Genomic DNA, 19,296 nt, shown 5'->3' on the forward strand with positions numbered 1-19,296 from the left:
ACGATTATTTCTACGATTTGTACGGCTATCGACAATTATACGCATAACAATTACAAAACAATGTTAATTGTTCACGCTTTCATACCTCCCTCCGAGACGTGTAGACATACATTTTCCCCATTTAACTGATTTCACGCGCAAAATCTGTTTATGCCGAAAATACATTAATTGAGAGATCAGATTATTTAGCAGATATCGGTAGAACAATTTTTTCGAGAATGGCGGTTAAAGTAAAAGATTCTTTGCGTTATTTTTCAATTAAAATTCGAGAGCTTGTTGAAAGTGACGAAAGAGTGACGAAGAGTGCCTAGAGAAGGCAGAGGGTAAAGGAAGAACAGGAAAAGGAGGATGTCCGGAAAAAGAGACAGAAACCGTACCTGGGGAATAGGGACACGAGCAGTAAACTGGTCATGGAATGGATTGCCATTCGGAGTATATCAGTTGGTTTCTATACATGTCGATCCTTAAGGAGCCTTAACCTACATGAAAGCGTGACCTTTTCAGGTTTTGCCGACCTGTACCGACATTTCTCGTAACGTTGCCGAGTCAAGAGCGCCAAGTTCGTTGACCTCGCGTTTCTCAGCGATAGGTATTTTATTCACATTCTATACTTTATTGTAATGTCAGATACTTAAAGTCAAAGAATTCTGAAGAATTCCTATGCACATGTATATAGCAACAAAGAGAGAGAGAGAGAGAGAGAGAGAGAGAGAGAGTGGAATAAATTTATTTAATATCATATAAAATAATAGAATTATAGAATAAAAAAAGAAATATAAATTTAGTAAATAAATTTATGATACATACTTAATAAAAAAAAGTTTAATTAAAAAGGGCTATTTGAAATTTGCTTCATTTTAATATAAACTACATCTCAGTTTACAAATTACAAGTCTGTAATTAATCTACATGTGCCCCCTCGAGATCGCCAAGATGTAATTTGCTCACAGTATTCAAAACGAAACGTTTGAGTTTCGAAGTTCTCGTTTTCGAACTGCATTTGCAGATCAAGAGGAATTAGAGATGTGTATAAGCTGGTCATGGCACTCAAGGTTGCGGTATAAGTCTGACCGCCGATAATAAGTATATTACGTAATACGGGGAGAAGCAAGTAGAGGAGCTTGCAATTAGGACAAATTAAATTAATGTTGCAATGAAATGAAACATTAATCGACACACTGGGATTTCTTCTCTGGCGTACATGTTTTATCGAAATCAATTTTTTGCCCTTATTAATTTCCTTAATAAAATACTTTTTACATAATATAAAAAATTGCATTTATTGCGTCAATTTTCATTGCGTAATATTTTCCATCGAACTACGACAAATTCGGAGTTGATGTCTATTTTACAAATCTACATACTCGGGAACTTTCAGTTGGCGAATTCTTTATTGTGTCGCGCTAGTGCATTATGCACTAGACGCTTGATTGGCCGAGCATGACGAGATAGTACGCCGACAACTTGTTGGAGGTACGGTATCAGCTGCAATTTTGCAAGGCTACCTCGCTGGGGGTTGGAAATAGTGAGAGTGGTCGAGGACAATGACGCATACGCTCCCCAACGTTGGTCATCTGGGGTAAAGGAGGTGGCGATGGTAGTGGCGGTGGCGGTGGCGATGGTAGTGGGGATGATGGTGGTTGTAGTGGTGGTAGTGGTTGTTCACCCTCTGAATAAATCAATAAGTCCAGCCGATGCACACTCTCAACGCAATTGGAATATAAATTTCAAGTTGTTGGTTTATAAAAAATAATATCATCTCTCTCCCTCTTTATAATATATTTTTCTTCGCCATAACGAAAGAACTAATTCCGAAAATTGAATTCAGCTGTCGTATTCTTTTATCTACAAAAGAAACTGTGATAGGAATGTTCAATGATATTCAAGAATATTGTGTGTTACGTATTCTATTTTAATCTTGTCATTTATGTTGTTTTTCTCAGTTGGAAAAAAAGGGGAAAGGGTATTGAGAAAGCGCGTGCAAAAAGATCAGTTTTTAAAGGTTCACCAAGGGAAGGATTAAGACTTCTGAACAATAAGCGCGCGCGCAGACCCATTTCCGCAACATGTTGGACCCAGCTGACGTTCAAAGAATTCCGGTAACCCTCGTGCTTTCTCTTTCTATCAGGACAAAATGTAATACACGGCAACGATCAAGTGGGATGCATATGCGGGGCTGCCGTGTCAGACAAATTTTATTTAATCCTTTTAGATATATGTGTAACCGCTCTCGCGATACCGTGCATATCGATTTCGATGTAAGTCCTATGTCTTACGGGCACTTATGAATAAAATAGCGCACGGTCGCATTTTCCACACAAAGTGAAACGTGCGCGTCTATTATCGTGTCTTCGATCCTGCTGAAAGATCACGAACGAGATACGTTGTTTATGACGATGAGGACACGGTATGTCGCAAGTGCGAGATTTGAACCGAAACGCGACAGATTTAATTCATAACTGTTCTTAATTCTGACTCTTCTCTAAGTCGAGTTTCAGTAAACACTTTTTAATATTTTTTTTTGTATTAAAATCGAGTCTTGCTAAAAATATTGAATTTTTAAAATATTCGAGTGTTTATTAAAGATATAATGTTAGAATATTTTGTATTAAATTAAAATCAAAATTTGGGTGGACTATTTAGAACATATAAAATGTGATAAAAACACAAAATTCTTTTTTGTACGCACAAAAATATCTACTATGTTTTCGAGAATTACATTTTTTAACAATGAATCTGAAAGCTACGTAGAACATACATCGATGTTTTAAAGTATTTTCCAAAGCAATTGCCGTTATACCTTTTTTTCACAGACAAAAAAAAAGATGAGAGACTCTGTGAATAACAAAATGGTTTTTAAATGTGAAAGAAGTGTTTTTTTTTATCTTATTCTTACGATAATGACATAACTGTGTTTTGTACGGTGCGTAGTGATTGTGTATCTACGGTGTATGGACGTCGGCGTCCGGGAAAACGCCGAAGGCGCGCGGCGGAAAACGCGCGATGGCGACTCCCCGATATCGCGGTCGAGTTGCGACAGCAACTGTCGCGCACGCGAGACGCGTGGGATGCCCTTAAAATTTATTCTATTTATAGAACACACCATTACGGCGAGGAACTGTTGAAAGCGAGATCGTCATCGCAATGCGATCGAGATGGAGATCCAACAAGATATTCGTGAAGACTGATGAATACGCTGAAGAAACACATTGAGAAATGAAGATTAATCCTTTCGTGCCTGGTGGGACGCATATGTCCCGGTCCTTTAAAAATTCGTATATCTTCGACAAAAATAAAGATTCCTTTCTCATGTTAAAGATAAACACTAGAGCCTTTCATAAAAAAAAAAACAACACTCTTGGGAGTTTCGTCTTTTATCTACTTAAATAAAATGAAATAAAAATAAAAAATATATCTTGTACAAAAATCAAGATAGAGAATTCTTTCTCGATTCATTTTGAAGGATTATATCATAGCAAAAAATTCGCTACTTTCAAAATGATGGATTCAATCGGAACAAAATCATAAGAAAAGATTTGTATAAGTTATTTTGTGATTTGAATACTTGGAAATCTTTTCTTGACAATTTCTCTGTTCGAAAGATATGTACTGTATTTCACGACTGTATTGTATTTATATATTAAAATTCTGAGAAAAATTTAAGTTTAATTCATTATTACACATATACATATGTATGTATGTGTAAATGTGAATCGTGAGATCTGACAAGTGTCTTAATTAACTGGCATAAAGATACCATTTTCCCACAGAGATCACAATGACTTCTACTAGAAGCGTGTGTCCCCTCGTACACAAACTTACATGCTAAATTAACTCGTTCTCAAGATTAATTTGAGCTTTCTATGTTAACGATGTTATCAATTAATGTTCTTTCCTTATCACACCTTCGCTTCTTCACTTTAACGAACTGTAAACGCGACACTCGAAGGCGTTGTTTCCACTTGGAAACAAAAATAACAAGTTGTCATTCTTCGTTATTAGTTATTAACTAAGGTAAGTTAAGTTTGAACGAAAGAGATCGTTAAATTGTAAATGTGTAATAATGATCGGCTTTTCAATGTGAGAACGCGCTTTTTTTCGAAGTAAAAGTTTCCTCCACTTCTTGTTAAGTTTCTTACTATTGACGCTATTCGCCGCATTATAAATGGCATTATAAATAATGTAACAGTCCGTTTGCACGGCCAGCCGCGTGGTAATCTTACCGAGCCGAATTTCCCAACCATGTAATTATACGCGGTAATTATGATCACACACCACTTTCCAGTCGAAAGTGAAGTACATCTCGATAAAATCAGGCATAAGAGCCGTAAATCCATCCAACAATTAAATCAAGACAGGCATTAATAATTGTTAATAATTAATTGCAAGCCTTGCTCCAATAATATTTATTAAAAATGATCAATATAGACATTCAACAAAAAATTATTTATATTATTGAAAACATAACAATTGTTAAAATTTTAGCATTTCGATATCACTATTGGTATTTTAATTGCGTAAAATTAAATTAGTGAAATGTTTCTGATAATCGTTAATAATTATATTTTATATGTTATGCATATTCTTAATATTAAAGTGTCTGACGTATTTGTACAATTTAAACAGCTAATCTGCGACTAAAAAATCTGTTTCAAAAAAATTTTTTTGTTTCAAAAGAATTTTTTTTCTCAGTATCTGGAATCTTATAACAGCTTAATTTTTAATCAATATCTTCGCAATAATTTTTAAAATCATTTTTTTCAACAGCGTTGCCAAATTTCTCTAATGTTTACTAGGTAATTTTTTCAAGTTGATTTATTTTCAGGGAATGTCGTATAAGAATATCTATCCGTCACGAGGTGCAGGTTCATACATGACTAACGTCGAGCTGACGCCGCTCGAGTTCTCCTCATCTTTCGCGAATGAAGCAGAAACGAGGTGTCTTCTCTAAAAAGATGAATGAGGGAGTTACGTATATAGCACAAAACATTCCCAAATATTTCTGCAATATTGCTGAAATGTTATAACTCAGACAGTACACAAAACATTCTGATAAGTATTCATAAATATTTATTACTACTTATTTCCTAAAAATATGAAGATATTTTACATGATTTTATGGTAATTAAAAAGTAAATATTTATATAATATTTTATACACACATTTTAAATATTTTTTGTGATATTTATGATAAATTTTTATCATCATAAATATTTAAAAGCTGATTTGAGCAAAATTAACGAAAACGACAAAGCCGGGAGAAATCGGTGACTTTAACGGGACGCGATCGGGGCCGGCCGCTTATTTTGTTTCTACGACGGAACGCGGGGCCCTCGTCGTCGAGAGCGTCTTCTTTAACGGCTCGCGAGCGTTATCCACCTGCGACCGTGAAAACTGAGAGCTCACCGTTCGCATGACTAACGGCACGTGCAGCGATTGCCGTGTCTCACGCGAGGCGAATGCCGCGTGAGGCGCGCCGCGTCACAAAATTAATGAGACGGATGCGAGCGTCGCGTCGCGTTAGACTTTCGATGAAAAATTAGAAAAAAAAAAAAGAACGACCTTGCTTCGCCTTTTATAGAAATCTAGTTATTGCTGATGTCTAACCGAGATATTTCTACGAGACGAAGGTGACGATAATCGAGTAACACAAACGGATGGGGCGTCCTGGGTTTTGTCAAAAAATTGTTTTCTTTGAGGTATTCTCTGGCGTGAGAAAATTTTGAAACTCCTCTCTTCCTTGCCAGAATGTTTATATTTAAATGTGAGGAAACATTCTAATTTTCTTGGTCCTTTTCAAACATTTTTATTCAAATTTTCAGGTAAAAGAAGCATTTTTTTAGATGTAAAATTTTCAGATGTAAACGAGAAAAACTGAATTAAATATATTGAGCCGTGTATATTGAGCTGTTTTGTCTTCTACTAAGGGTAAAGAAAAAAAATTAACAAATTAAGAAAATTCTCTTGCAATTATTATAATTTTGATTTATTCTTCTATAATATTCTGCTGCATTTTTATTCAATATGACGAATCTCTCGAAGCAACCACATTACTTAGATTCGCTCGCTGAACGTATTCACCGCGATATATTCTCGTATCGGTCGGATGACGATGACGACGCTTTAATTTGTAAACTCGACGATAAAACCGGTATCGAGGCACATTGTTTTAGTAAATTGAGCAGATTAACGGCCCAATACGTGCGGTTTATCGCGTATCGAAATGTTATCGGCGAAATTGCCTTACGAATGATCGCGGTAAGACCGTTGCGTTCAGGTAAACATCTTGTTTCTCACACGATAATTACACAGTCGAATAGAAATGGAAAAAATGAATAAAAAGTATCCCTAAACTTTTCAAGACGTGGTATGATTGTGCATTGCTTATTATAAACAATAACCGACTGCTCAATAATTTTTCGCTGTGAAAAAGTTTAAAAAAAAACGCAAAGATAAGACGAAAGAGACAATGGGGAAAAACACGAGTAATATCGTGCATCGAGAAGTTGTCTGGATCGATAAAATAAAATACGAGCACAATGAAGTAGAGATATTAAAGACAAGATATTAAAGACAAGATATTAGAGATAGATATTAAAGACAAGAAAGAGGACAATGACAGAATGATTGAGAATATTCAATTGAATAAATTCCGGCTTAAGCAGACGACCGATAAAGCTATGCTCTCTTTAAAAAAATCGTTTTTAAAAATTATTCTTTACAGTTGTAAAAATATCGAATTAAAAAAATTAATTTTAAAAATCACCAAAATATTAAAGTTACGAACAATAATGTGAACGTTTGTATTACTGAATAATTTATATGTTCTTCCACAATTAAAAAAATCTGGCTTGATAGCCACACAATCATTTTATTCCTTCAGCTATCTAACTGTTCACACTGATCCGTGCTGGGTTTTGTAAAATTCAGAATTCACGGGAAATGCGAGGATGTCGTCGGTTCTGCCGGACAGCCGAGGTAGTGTCTTCCGCAACTCTAGAGATTGTCGCCGTCGCCGCCGAGGTCGGTGAATGCTCGGCCGCGATGGAGGCGGATACCGTCCGGGTGTAGGGGTAGTATTTGCCCCCGCTGTTCGCGGGGTTGGTAGACGGATCAGCAGACGGGAGTAACGATTGCCACCACTACCTCGACCTGGCGAGAAAGGGATGCTCGCGCCCCCGCCGAGCCCTGTTCACCTACCAACATCCACCACCTACTAACCGATCGGAAAACATCTCCCCTTTGGATGGTCATTTTCTGCGAGAATCGCCAAGGTGCTTCACAATGAGGCGTGGGACCAAAATTACGGCTAATATTTGCCGAAATTCGTCATCGGAAGGAATATTAATTTAAACGATATTTTCGACGTTATAATGATTAAAATGCAGATTTTTCAAAAGTCTAGAAAACATATTCTCAAATATGAAATATGTAATTCGATAGTTTGTCAATTTGCCTTTGTAGAGTTTGATATACAATAATTTTAGAAATTATAATTTTTTCTGATACAAGTTGTAAACTAACACAGCGTAATCTTTAACTGATTATCTACAAGTTATGCGAGTAGAAAAAGAAAAGAGAAACTTCGAAGTTATCGCTTATCCGAAACAAGTTGGGACAAGTTTTATACTCTACGGAGGAAACAAAACTTGAAAGCGAGTTCGAAAATTTCTCGGGCGAGTGCTCTTTTTCGAATTTGCAAGGCCAGTCTTCGCGATATTTAGCTCGCCCGTGTGTCATCCGCCTTAAATTGGACTTCCACGTCCTTGACTGGGAATCCGCGTGATATCATTCATCGGTGGAGAATCGGACCAGACGACCGAACGTGCGAATCGAGTGCGCTTTCGACGCACGCACACGTACGTTAAATACTTATCGGTACGGTCATTCTCGTTGGAATTATACTCGCGCAGCGAATCAATAAGGCCAAAACATGCAACCGTACCGGGAAAATCCGCGTAAGAGAATCAATATATACCGACGACAATAAATAAACTCGGAAGTGAATTTCTTCTTAATCCTCTCTCGAACGTGTCCGGAAAGTTTTTCGATGTTTTGAAGCTCTTGCGAAAAATCAAGAAAGTTAATTTTCTTTCTCGCAAAGCTAATAATCGCGTGTCGATTTAACAACTTTCATGACGCTGAAATACAAGTGCAACTTGTGTCCCTTTGCAATACTTGCGCGCGTGGAAGAAGGATGTTAAGCGAAGAAAGTTACCTTTTTTTATTTCGATTTCACATAAAACCTACTTGAATAAAGAAATAGCTAACGAATAAATTAATATTTAAGTCGTCAGAGATATTTATTGAGTAACGAGAAGTAGTTGAGAGCACAGTGAATAATTTCATCGAAACGACAGCACGGGAGCAACGACTCTTGTCAAAAAGGAGCGCACATAATGTCGCGAATGCATTAAATGTCGCGTGTTATCGCTAACGGTTATTTTTAGAGCGCGGTGTCGATACGCCGCCGCGAGGAAAAGAAGTCGTCGCCGTCTACTCGACGACGAGTAAGATGCAAGTAAAAAAATGAATCTACAAGTTCCATCGTAAGTGCATTACTAGCGTAAATGAACGAAGAGATAAAGAACTTTCTTTGCCTCGGTGCATTTCTTCGGCGCGTATCTCTTCTTTCCTCTTAATCGTTCGTAACTTGAAAAGCGTCAATATCTTAATTTCGCGGATACATCTTAGTCAACGTAGATACGCCTTTGCTAGTTCCATAAAAAAAAATAATAATAACAGAAGCAAAATTATCCCAGAGTTAGGACTGATGCTCCGCAGAACATCCGGTTCTTAGAGATTCTCAAGTGACTGCATCTATCGAACCGGACTCTTTTCTCTCATTCTCTCCATCTCCCTTCTTTTCTCCTTTTCTGCCCTCCCACTTTTAATTCCGTGTAGTGCTTTTCTCTAGGTCCGAAGTCCGCGCTTTGCGACGAGTCTGAAAATTTGACGAGGTGTATAGACGAGCCGCGCGCAGGCGGCCGAATCGGCGGACGCGGAAACATTCGCGGATGAACCTCCCGTCGGACGAATCAATAACGGGAACCCTCGGGTGTGAAGGAGACACCTCCGGAGCGGCGGACCCGCTCGCTCGCTCACTGGCTTGCGCGCGCGGGGATGTCCCACGCACAATGTGGCGTACCCTCTGCGCGCCTCCCCCGCCATCTCTCCTCGTACCCGTTTGTCTATCCGCTTGAACACGACGTCGCTCATTGGGCGCAGGTAGCCACGGAACCCCTGAGTTTCCCTTGCAAATTTCTAGCATTTATTTTTCTTAACTACAACGAGGAGAAACTATAATAAACTGTGCTGTAAGATGCATATTCGTGTGCATTGCGATGAAGTGTTGTAGAAGATAATCGATGATGCAGATTTTATCCTCGATGCTCATCAGAAAAAGGAACGTTCAGCTACGAGGAAAAAAGCAAAAAACATCAGAAACTTACAAAATATAATCGAGAGAAGCACTGTCGATGTGCATCATAAAAATGTGAATAAAAAATATGAAAGTATTTATATTTGTGTATAAAATATTTTATGTATGCATGTAATTTAGTATCGGTAAAAAAATTACGTTGAACTTACTAATTTCAACTGAAGCTTTTAATTCGATAAAGACCTCTTCAGATAAAGAGGAAATGAAAAGAAGGGTGCTAGTTTCATCAGTTACGTTACTGATCGGGGTAGAGGAGCGCGGGACGACTCGCAACGTGTAACATGGCCGAGGCCTTGTCGCTCTCCCTCCCTCCTGCCGCCCTCTCTAACCGCGCGGACGAGCTTTCAAGGTCGGTTACATTCAACTGGAAAATCACTCGCGGAGATGCTGTCAGATAGCGCCACGTTACAGAGCTCCGCGAAACACGTGGTGCGGCAAAAGTCGCACGATCGTTGCGGAGAGGAAAACGTACAGCAATGCCATTTGCCAAGAAATATTCCCTAGGTTCTCTAGAAATCAAATGTATTTAATTTCTATACGATATTGCGATGAGAAATGAAGATATTAAATCTGTTCATATTAGTTGAAATCCCTCTCCCCCCATCTTGTTACTTCAAAGAAATTAAATAACTATAAGAGAGAAAAGATTTTAATTGCAAAAAACGTAAAGACAAATAGACTTATTGAATATTTCTTATATAAATTATAATTATAATTTGCAGAAAATGTGTGTTTTATATTGTCATAAAATATTTAAGTATAAAAATGTATAATTGGACAAAGTTATCGACGATTGATATAATTCAACAGTCGGTAATAATCTTTCTCCGGATTTTAAGTTAAAGTTATATTTTGTGTATGAAATAATATCTAAAAACTACTGTATTCTAAAGATGCAATTTGCGTTATTGGATTATGCATATATTTAACATTCGTGAATAAAAAATTTAAGGTTCTAATCACAATATTCTTGTATCTTGTATCACAATGTGTCAACTACATGTTAAACATGCAGCTTATTTCTAAATTACCTAAAGGCATTGATTGATACATTAACGTTCCTAATAAAGTGTAATAATTAAAGTAAAGATTATTCCACGGAAAAGATTAAAGATATTGCAAAAATGCTACATGCAATAGACGTCAGAACGTGTACAAAAGAGATACAAAAAAGTTAGATATATATATTTGAAAAAAGTGACACAAAAAAAATTACACGCATGAATTAATAAAAAAATTTTTACTTGTTTAAGGCTCGATCATTGCAAGTATATTTCAATCAACATTACGTATGAAAAAATGTGTTAATATATATTTTGATGCCAAATTCTATAAGTTTATCATTGATGCTAGTGTAGAAGGAATATTGGGACACTGATCGCACATTGAATAATTAACATATGCATAGACATAAACTTCTGAATGATTATAGCAGTAAGTTACTTAGAAGCAAGCATTCCAAGATATTAAAGAGACATAAGATTAAAGAATTAGATAGTCAGTGGCACTCAAATGCCACGAAAGGTCACACACGATACAAGTTAGAAAACTCTTTCGCAGGTTACTTATCAAAGATTACGGGCTTTCAAATAGCGAAATCTTTAGAAAACACGACGTAAGCGATTTGTTAGCGCAATTATGACAATTGCAATTGAAAATATTGGTTAATCAAAGATATACATATATAAATTTTTTTAAATTAAACATGCATGAAACAAGTTATTAAATAATTATATAAGTACAATCACTACATATATACTACATTTGCTCTTACTATTAAGAAATCGATAAAATATAACAGATAGATAAATTTTTCTTTTAATATTTTAATAACAAAATTTTACATCATTTAAAAATTTTCCTTATTATAAAATTTTTAATTATTTCACAAGAAAATCAAATACGTACTGATTTAATAAGAATTTGTTTTATAATAATGTACAGAGAAGCAACACAATATTTATAAAAAAAATTAATTTAATTTAATGCATGTATCTTTAAGATTGAAATAAATTGTTTCGTGATGACATCAAAAATACACAATCTATTATACAATAGTTCAACAAAAATTGTCACTTATCGCTTACAGTATCTCTTTACATGGCAACCTAAAAACCACGTCCACATTTGTGTTCCAAGTAACATTCTACGGTCCACCAGCAATACTATTACGAGTACTGCTAACGTTTTAAAATTTACAAAACTTTATGTCAAAGATCTTTCATGTCCATTTGCGCATCTCTGAAAGCTTGTTTGATCGCACAAATTCATAATAGCACTGCCGAGAAAAAAGAAAAAAAAAAACGGAAACGGAACCGTGAAATTCATCTTGAGCGCAAATGGGATCCGTGATATTTCACAGTTGCCGACGACGTCGTGTTTTCCTGACTACGCCACGCGCCGAATGGCTCAGGCGTGGTGTTTCTCTTTTTAACAGCGCGAATCCCCGGCGCTTACCTTTCTTGATGAGCAAGCTAGTGACCCTCCGTAGCGCCTCACGAGTGCTGGAGGCGGAGCTGTGCTTACTTTGGCCGAAGTATTTGTTGGGCGTGATGTTCGTGGGCAGAGTCAGCGGCTTCCTCTGGTCTCCGGTGCCCGGTAACCGCGCGTCATAAGCATTATTCAGCCGCTCGAGGTGCTCGATCGACGCCGGCCGCGGCTGGTTTGTCTTCCTGGTGGGATACCATCCACGGTTCGGGCCGCCCGCCAGCCGGAGAAGCTCAGTGCCGATTATGGCCTGTTCCAGACCGGGATTGTTCCGTCGATAGCTAAAAGTAACGAAAAAACATCAGTAAAGCGTGACTAACGTATGAGAAATATATTTTTAAAAAGTCCAAATTAATTTTAATAAATAATAAACCAAGTATATTGCTCTCATTTTTAAACTTTTCAGATAATTATTGTTATTTATTACAATTTCAATAAAGTATTTCTATTAAAAGAAATAGTTATATAATCTCTGTTTATTTAAAGACTTTCGACTAGAAAATTAATATCTTTTTTGTTTTATTTTTCAAGTGAAAACAAAGGGGTTGTCGATGCTCACCCGGTAGCTGTGGTTGGTGCGTACCAGCCGGGTTGTCGCCTCGACTGCGTGGGATTGCCAGCGTGTTGCGGCGTTCTGGGGATGTCGCTGCCCCTGGCGAACACCGGGGTCTCCGGCAGGGAACACGATGTCTGCATACCGGAACCGGTGCCGGTAACGACGCTGCCGCCTGTACCACCACCGCCGCTGCTACCCCCGGAGGAACACGGCTCCGCCGATGGCGAGTGTCTTTTCGTGAACGGCCGTCGACGAGATGGTCCTGGTAAATCGGTGGGCAGAGTTCTCCGTTCCACGGGCACCTGCGAAACGAAAGGACATTTAATTAATGATAACATACACTTTGGCGAAATATATATGTGCTAAAATATAATAATCTAATCTGAAATTAATCTCATTATAAAATGTAATGAAGAGATATTATCAAGATTACTAGATTAATTGTGTTCGAGAATAGGTATTCCGTGTTACCTACAAAACGGACGATTTTTTTTTTCTTTAATGAGAAAATACATTTTGGTGAACTATCTCGAAATAAAATAAGTGCCTAATTTAAATCTTGGAAAAGAATTTCTAAAGTAGCATGTAAAGTCTTCCTTTAGATAGAAAATACTTTCTAGCTTACACGTGTATTTTCAAAGTTATATTTTTGTTTAAGAAATGTTATATCCAAGAGCAAGTTATAGTATAGTATTAATTCCCCCTAATTGATGCTAGTTACCGCAAGTAACTTCAAATTACCAAAGTATAATCCTATAAGACGTTGCAATAATTTCCGACCGAAATTGAGCGCAACGATATTCGCGCAAGTGATAACTTTTCGACAAAATTGTGCGTTATTGCGGTTCGGAAAAGAAAAAAAAAAAACAAAGAGAAGAACTACGAAGGTCGGCCCTTCATCAAGAACGTAAGAATCCGCGCTCGGCTACGACCGGCAAGACAGATAATTATTGCGCCGTAAATCATTGTTATCGCACCATTCGAGCACTGCCGGCGCGGCGATGCTAGAAATTCAGTGGGCGAAAGTTCGTCGCTTCGTCTTGCCACAACTTTTATTGCGAGACCGCCCGTGGCAATAATTAACAACTAAATGCGCCGCGTTTTCTTCATGAAAAATCTTTCCTTTTCCGAAGAATTGCAAGCCCATTTAATAATGCGATAATGTATTTTTAGTGTTTCTGTAATATGCGCCAGAATTCCTCAGCAATATCATATTTAGACAGAGAAATATGATTCTAAGTAAAAAATTAGAAAAATACTATTAAAATCTGAGAACGATTAAATCTTTTATAAAGTTTCAAATTTATTAAGAGATCGTTTATCATCCTTTTAAGATTAATCCTGCACAAATTTTATAAAACACATTTTGCAAATTTTATTATATGAGAATCTTGAGACTCATAATATTTGATAGCTGTGACAATTAAACGGTTAAGACAGCAAAAATAAGAGGGAGTTGTATCATAGCTGACGGATTAGCGTTGTATCCGATTATTTCGAGAATCCTCTGGCGGGATTCCTCCTTCTCGTTGTTGTATTAAAATTACCGCGACTGAACGCTCGACTTCATTCGCCGGCGTGGTGAAAGCTAGTGGAAAGGACGGCCGGAGAAAAAGGTGGCCAATATCCCTAATGAAAACTTTACGTAGTTCAGCCAAACTCCTTCGTCTTCCTTCCCACGCCTGCCCTCCTCGTACTCCTTATAGTTCTTCGTCCCTATCCATCCCATCGCTTTCTTCGTATAATCCAGACAAACTTCTCTCTTTGTCCGCAGAGTAATACGGTGCCGTTAAAGCATCTCGGTGCGCGCGAGATTTTCGGACGAAGATACCAAGTCGACTGACGGCGTATAAATTGTGTTTTCGTTCCTTTAAGACTCACTATCAATGTTTGTTCACATTCTACCGCACGAACATTATCGTTTCGAAGAAATCGTCATCAACCCAAGTAAGACCCTTAGGAAAAACAAGGTTTTCTAAGTGACTTTGTTAAAAAGCCCCCATCGTCGAAGAATTAAAGATAAAAAAGAGACCACACGAGACCATAGTGTCTCAGACGATAGTACAAGAAAAAGTACAATTTGATTTTGCAAATATTGTGCACAGCGAAATCTTTGAAAACTTTTCCCTCGGAAGAAAATATCTCTGTTCTACACTCTAAAAGTTTTCACTAATATTAGACTTCAGAATTAGAAGTGAGATCATGTAGTCTATTCATAGAAGAGAGTAACTTGTTCGTACAAAAATTTCTTAGCATACATTGACCGAGCGAGAGTGTCCGCGCCAATTAAAACGGAATCTCGGCGCCCGAAGAGTACAAACTTATTCATTTCATTAACATAAGATCGCATCGAAAGCTCGGCTTTCCTTGGCGCGACTTCGCACTCATTTTCATTCACACAGCCTCGTCGACTCCTAGCGAGCGACCGGAAATCGGTTTGCGACTAGAGCTCGTAATGAGTAAAATCGAATTATTTATTCGTCGAAGAGATCGTCGCATGTTTTCTCTTTTTTCCAATTAAGCATTTCAACTCGAAAGTAATTAGGAAGGCGCGTCATCATTGTTGGATGAAAATCTAAAAAAATAAATAAATTAAATGTATATTTGAACGTGTACATATAAAAATACGTCTCTCTCTCTCTCTCTCTCTCTCTCTCTCTCGCTCCCTCTTCCTCTAAATTTTTCGCGCTGCAACTTGTCTTTCATCCCTTTTTATTCTTGTAGGACAACCGAAGTTGTTGTCTATCTACTCGAGGTACAATAACTCGTTGAGTGAAGTTTCGCTAATGTAACAAAGTAAAAAGAACGTGCATAAACACGTATCACATGACAAAGGATTGATAGATAACGCTCTTGCGTGAAATTATCACGAAATGGATGGCAATCTTAAGAGGAAAAAATATATCTATTTTGTATGTTACATTAACAAAATACGAGATTGAAATCTAATAAGAAGACGTTAACATTAAATTATTTTTGTGTCACTTAGACTTTAAGATTCAAAGGATTATGGAGAACCGAATTTTAGCGGTATAAATAAACAGGGAAATCGTGTTGCGTTTTATAAAAGAGCGATCAGCTCGGAGATCATGGTCCTCGAAATACGTTCTCGCGATTCTCATAACGTGATTGAAAGGTATACTCGATCGCAGGGATAATACGAGACGAAGGGGATAAAAGAAGAGAAGGGGGAATCAGTTCGTTCGCCTTCCTTCTTTTCATCTTTCGAACTAGGATCCTTTTCAAGCTGCATAAGATATCCGCTTTCTTTCAATACACCACGGGTTATAACGCAGAAATAATTTGGCTCCGCCGAATGAATCTATGCATAATCGATTCGCTGAAAGTCTGACCCAACGATTTATTTTATTAAAAAAATCACATTGATGAAATATACGCCGCTAAAACGACGTATATAAGGAAAAACTGATATATTTTTCGCAACTTTTTCTACATCAAATATATTTATGGATTTTTAGGGGCCGAGCTCGAAAGCTTGAAAGCTTTCAAATGGATTTTACTTTAATGGAATTTTAAGTCGATATTTAGTTTTCGAAGTTGAATATCTCGGCAATTAAGCCGCGAATTGAAATTCTGTTCAAGTAGTTTACTTAAGATTAATTGAAAAATAAGGATCAGCTGTTGATCATTACTCTCTTTTAATGACTCAGGTTTCGAACGGAAAAATTTTATGGATAAGATTTAATGTCTACCCGGAAGGAGCAAACTTTTATGCGGTAATTTAAGAGTACTTCGTAGAGCCATAAAATTGTATTTTTATAATATATTGCATATAATAAATTCGCGCGGATTGAATTCTATCTCACGCGACGGATTACAAGAATGCACGATGTGATCTTTCCGATCCCTCCTCTGCAAAGGAGTCCTCTACGTTGAAACCTTTTGCTCGGGAAGCTGTATCGGAGATTGGTTAGATCCGCACTCTTCCGAGTACCGGTTCAAATTTTTATTTTGTATTGCGTTTCGAGTACCGGTTCCAAGGACGGATCATCGGAAAAAATTGCCAATATTTACGGCAATATATTACCACCGAATTTCATACCATCGTGTTTCGCCCTCGGCCCTTTGCTTCCGCGTTTTTTATGACGAGCTTCCATTCCAATTCCGCCTCACTAGGGGTGCATAATACTAACAATACTCTATACACGGAGAGAATTTTTTCATACCCTGAAAATCACACGGTTGTCGTGGTACTATCGTATTTGTATTTCGAAAAATTTTATCTGATTTTCTCTGATTAATTAATATCTAACATCTGAAATATACAATTAAATAATTATTTTTCTCTATTGTTTTACATAAATAGAATAAATGTTAAGTAGCGATATATAAACATATACATATAATATTTTATGTAAATTTTACAATGCGACATATTTTCAGTCTGACTTAGTCGCTCATGATGATTTTATTAGAGTTGTGCCGAATAAAATTTTGTAATTCCGTGAAATTTCTTTTGAAGTAAAATCCTCTCGATAAATTTCTACTTTTACAATAAATTAAAAAAGTTACAGAAATATGTTGTACTCTTTTGGTTCTATTAAAGTTACAAATATCAGAAGTGATCTGAAATATCAAGGAAAATTAAGCTTCGAAAACTTCGCTATTCACCACGGAATAGTATTCTACCTCGATATATACCACTCGTGGATTACTGCACTGGAAAAATGTCATTCCAGCAATAAATGTCCATTTCGATGATCAAGCACACCGTAGAAGGACCTTTTGTAATGACGTATCGATTCGATCACGGAATCAAATAATTTCGCGGGAGGCTGCAGTAGCTGCATTTTTTTGCGCATGATTCTTGAATTGTAAGATAGAATCAGTTACAAGAATGTTTAATTCTTTCAAATTTAAATCCATTTTGATTGATACATTGAAAATCTTTTCTAAAAAGAAATATTTTTGACTTTACGATTCTCCGTGTGCAGCATAATTATTACATAATAATAAAAATAAATTTTTAAGTATTGTGAATATTGGTACGTGTACAAAAGTTTCACATTTATTATTAACAATGTTGAATATATCAGTCGTCTTTTTTCTCCATACTTTTATCATTGTATGTGCAAAAATATTTCTCTTCTTTCACTCTTTTTCTCTTACGTAACATATCAAGATCTTTCATTTTTATGGTGTAACGTGTTTTCTACGAATAAATGTAAAAGAAAAGAAGCAAACGGACAGTATGCAAAATGTTGTTGCGAAGTTTGCGATAAGAATTGCAGAACGACGATCGATCACAGGGGCAAAGAAATTTTAAATGTCGGAAACAGAATAAATCTGTTTGACATGTATATTTGAAGTCGAGGGCGGAGGAAACAAGTTAGGAGGAGATATGTTGTCGCGAGGTGTTCCAGAAAAGAAATCGACCATGCACTCGCTGATATGTATTTGAATATGTAGAGAGTCCTAAACTCGATTGCAACGTTTCGTTGTTTCAGGCACAAAAAAGAAAAATGTTAAATTGTTATTTTTTTATCATTTGCAAACGCCTCTCCCTTAATTTCGGAAATTCCCAGGTACTCCTGTATCGAGCGAAACGCGCCCACAATTTACGTGACGACAGGGGCACTCGTTGTCGTCGCACGTTTGCACTCGCATCCTACCCCAGTGTGTGTCCACCCCCGCTCGAAGCTCGCTGTTACTTTTCATTACGCACAATGCGGACAGACGTGGACATTTTATTTATCGTAGGAATACACGCACGGCTCTCGGGTCCTCCATTCACTAGCGTCCCTTTCTAGCTCGTTCTTCTCCCCTCCTGCTTCTCCGGAAAGGGCCATCCCCTTTTTATCCATTCGCAGCTTCCCGGTCGATCTACGAAAAGACAATGTGCACGCGACAACGGCAGAAAGAACGGTTCTCTTTGCGTTTTCACTCGCCGCTTTTTCCAAGGGGTGCCAATCGCAAGGGAGAGAACCCGACACATTCGAAAAGATCGGGGTTCCAAACGAGGGGGACCGTATTGTCTCGCGACGCACACTGATAGCTGTGTAATCAAGACATCAATGTACCTGATGACTCGTGTGGCGCTGTCGATTTGTAATCCGACTTGTAAACGTGAATTAACATGTGATAAACGAGTCCCGCTCAACTAGATTCATTAGGATCGTGTTTTTATGTATTTCCAAGGAATAATTTCTCTTTAAAAATTTTTCAACATAATTTTTCTATATAATAAATTTCAAAACTTTTCCCAATTTTAATATAATTTTATAATCTCTTGGAAAACTCTCTTCTTATATTTTTTATACAAATTGGAACACTTCAGAAGTATTGACAAAAGTGCACATCTTTTCTAACATGTAAATTTTGAAAGTCTAAGACTTCAAAGATTTATTATTCTGACAAAAACTTATTTTTAAAAAATTTAAAAAATGTTTTTTTTTTCCAGAAATCTAATGCATAAATTTAAAGTATATTATTTTTACACTTGCTCATGTGTTATTTTATCTATACTTTTTTTACATTACTTTTATATATTACTATTCTGTGTGTATATATATAATTAAAAGGTACACGTATTCTGTGCAAAAATTCTTTTTTGCCGTGAGCGGTGCCCGGGGAAGACGCCACCGACGCAAAAATTACATGGAAAACGCTGTTCGTTGGAATTATAATACCGGCAAACGAGCCAACTAAATGAGGGAAAATTAGTGCAGAGGTCGCGGAAGAAGACACTTATTTCCCAGAAGCGTTGTACGCATATGTTTCCTTGTTTCGCAATCTATAACGAACCCGAGAGAGTCATTTGGTTCATCCTTTACATTCTCCGTTATCCTGC

General features: G+C 37.0%; 1 protein-coding gene across 3 annotated transcripts in view; it reads right to left on the bottom strand.

Annotated features, from left to right (window-relative positions):
• Positions 1 to 5,815: 5,815 nt before the first annotated feature.
• The window catches only part of LOC105828753, a 171,589-nt gene continuing 158,108 nt past the window's right edge, over positions 5,816 to 19,296 (bottom strand). For 2 of the 3 annotated variants that reach the window (XM_036292320.1, XM_036292319.1), the window contains exons 10-11: positions 12,489 to 12,787; positions 5,816 to 12,210 (exon numbers count right to left, since the gene is read on the bottom strand). In XM_036292320.1, the coding sequence (XP_036148213.1) occupies positions 11,799 to 12,210; positions 12,489 to 12,787 (711 nt within the window). In that variant the 3' untranslated portion in view covers positions 5,816 to 11,798. The remainder of the gene's footprint in view (positions 12,211 to 12,488; positions 12,788 to 19,296) is intronic. The other variant, XR_004964706.1, reaches the window with a different exon arrangement.

The sequence above is a fragment of the Monomorium pharaonis genome, chromosome 9 (genome assembly GCF_013373865.1).
Source record: "Monomorium pharaonis isolate MP-MQ-018 chromosome 9, ASM1337386v2, whole genome shotgun sequence".
NCBI lineage: Eukaryota > Metazoa > Arthropoda > Insecta > Hymenoptera > Formicidae > Monomorium > Monomorium pharaonis.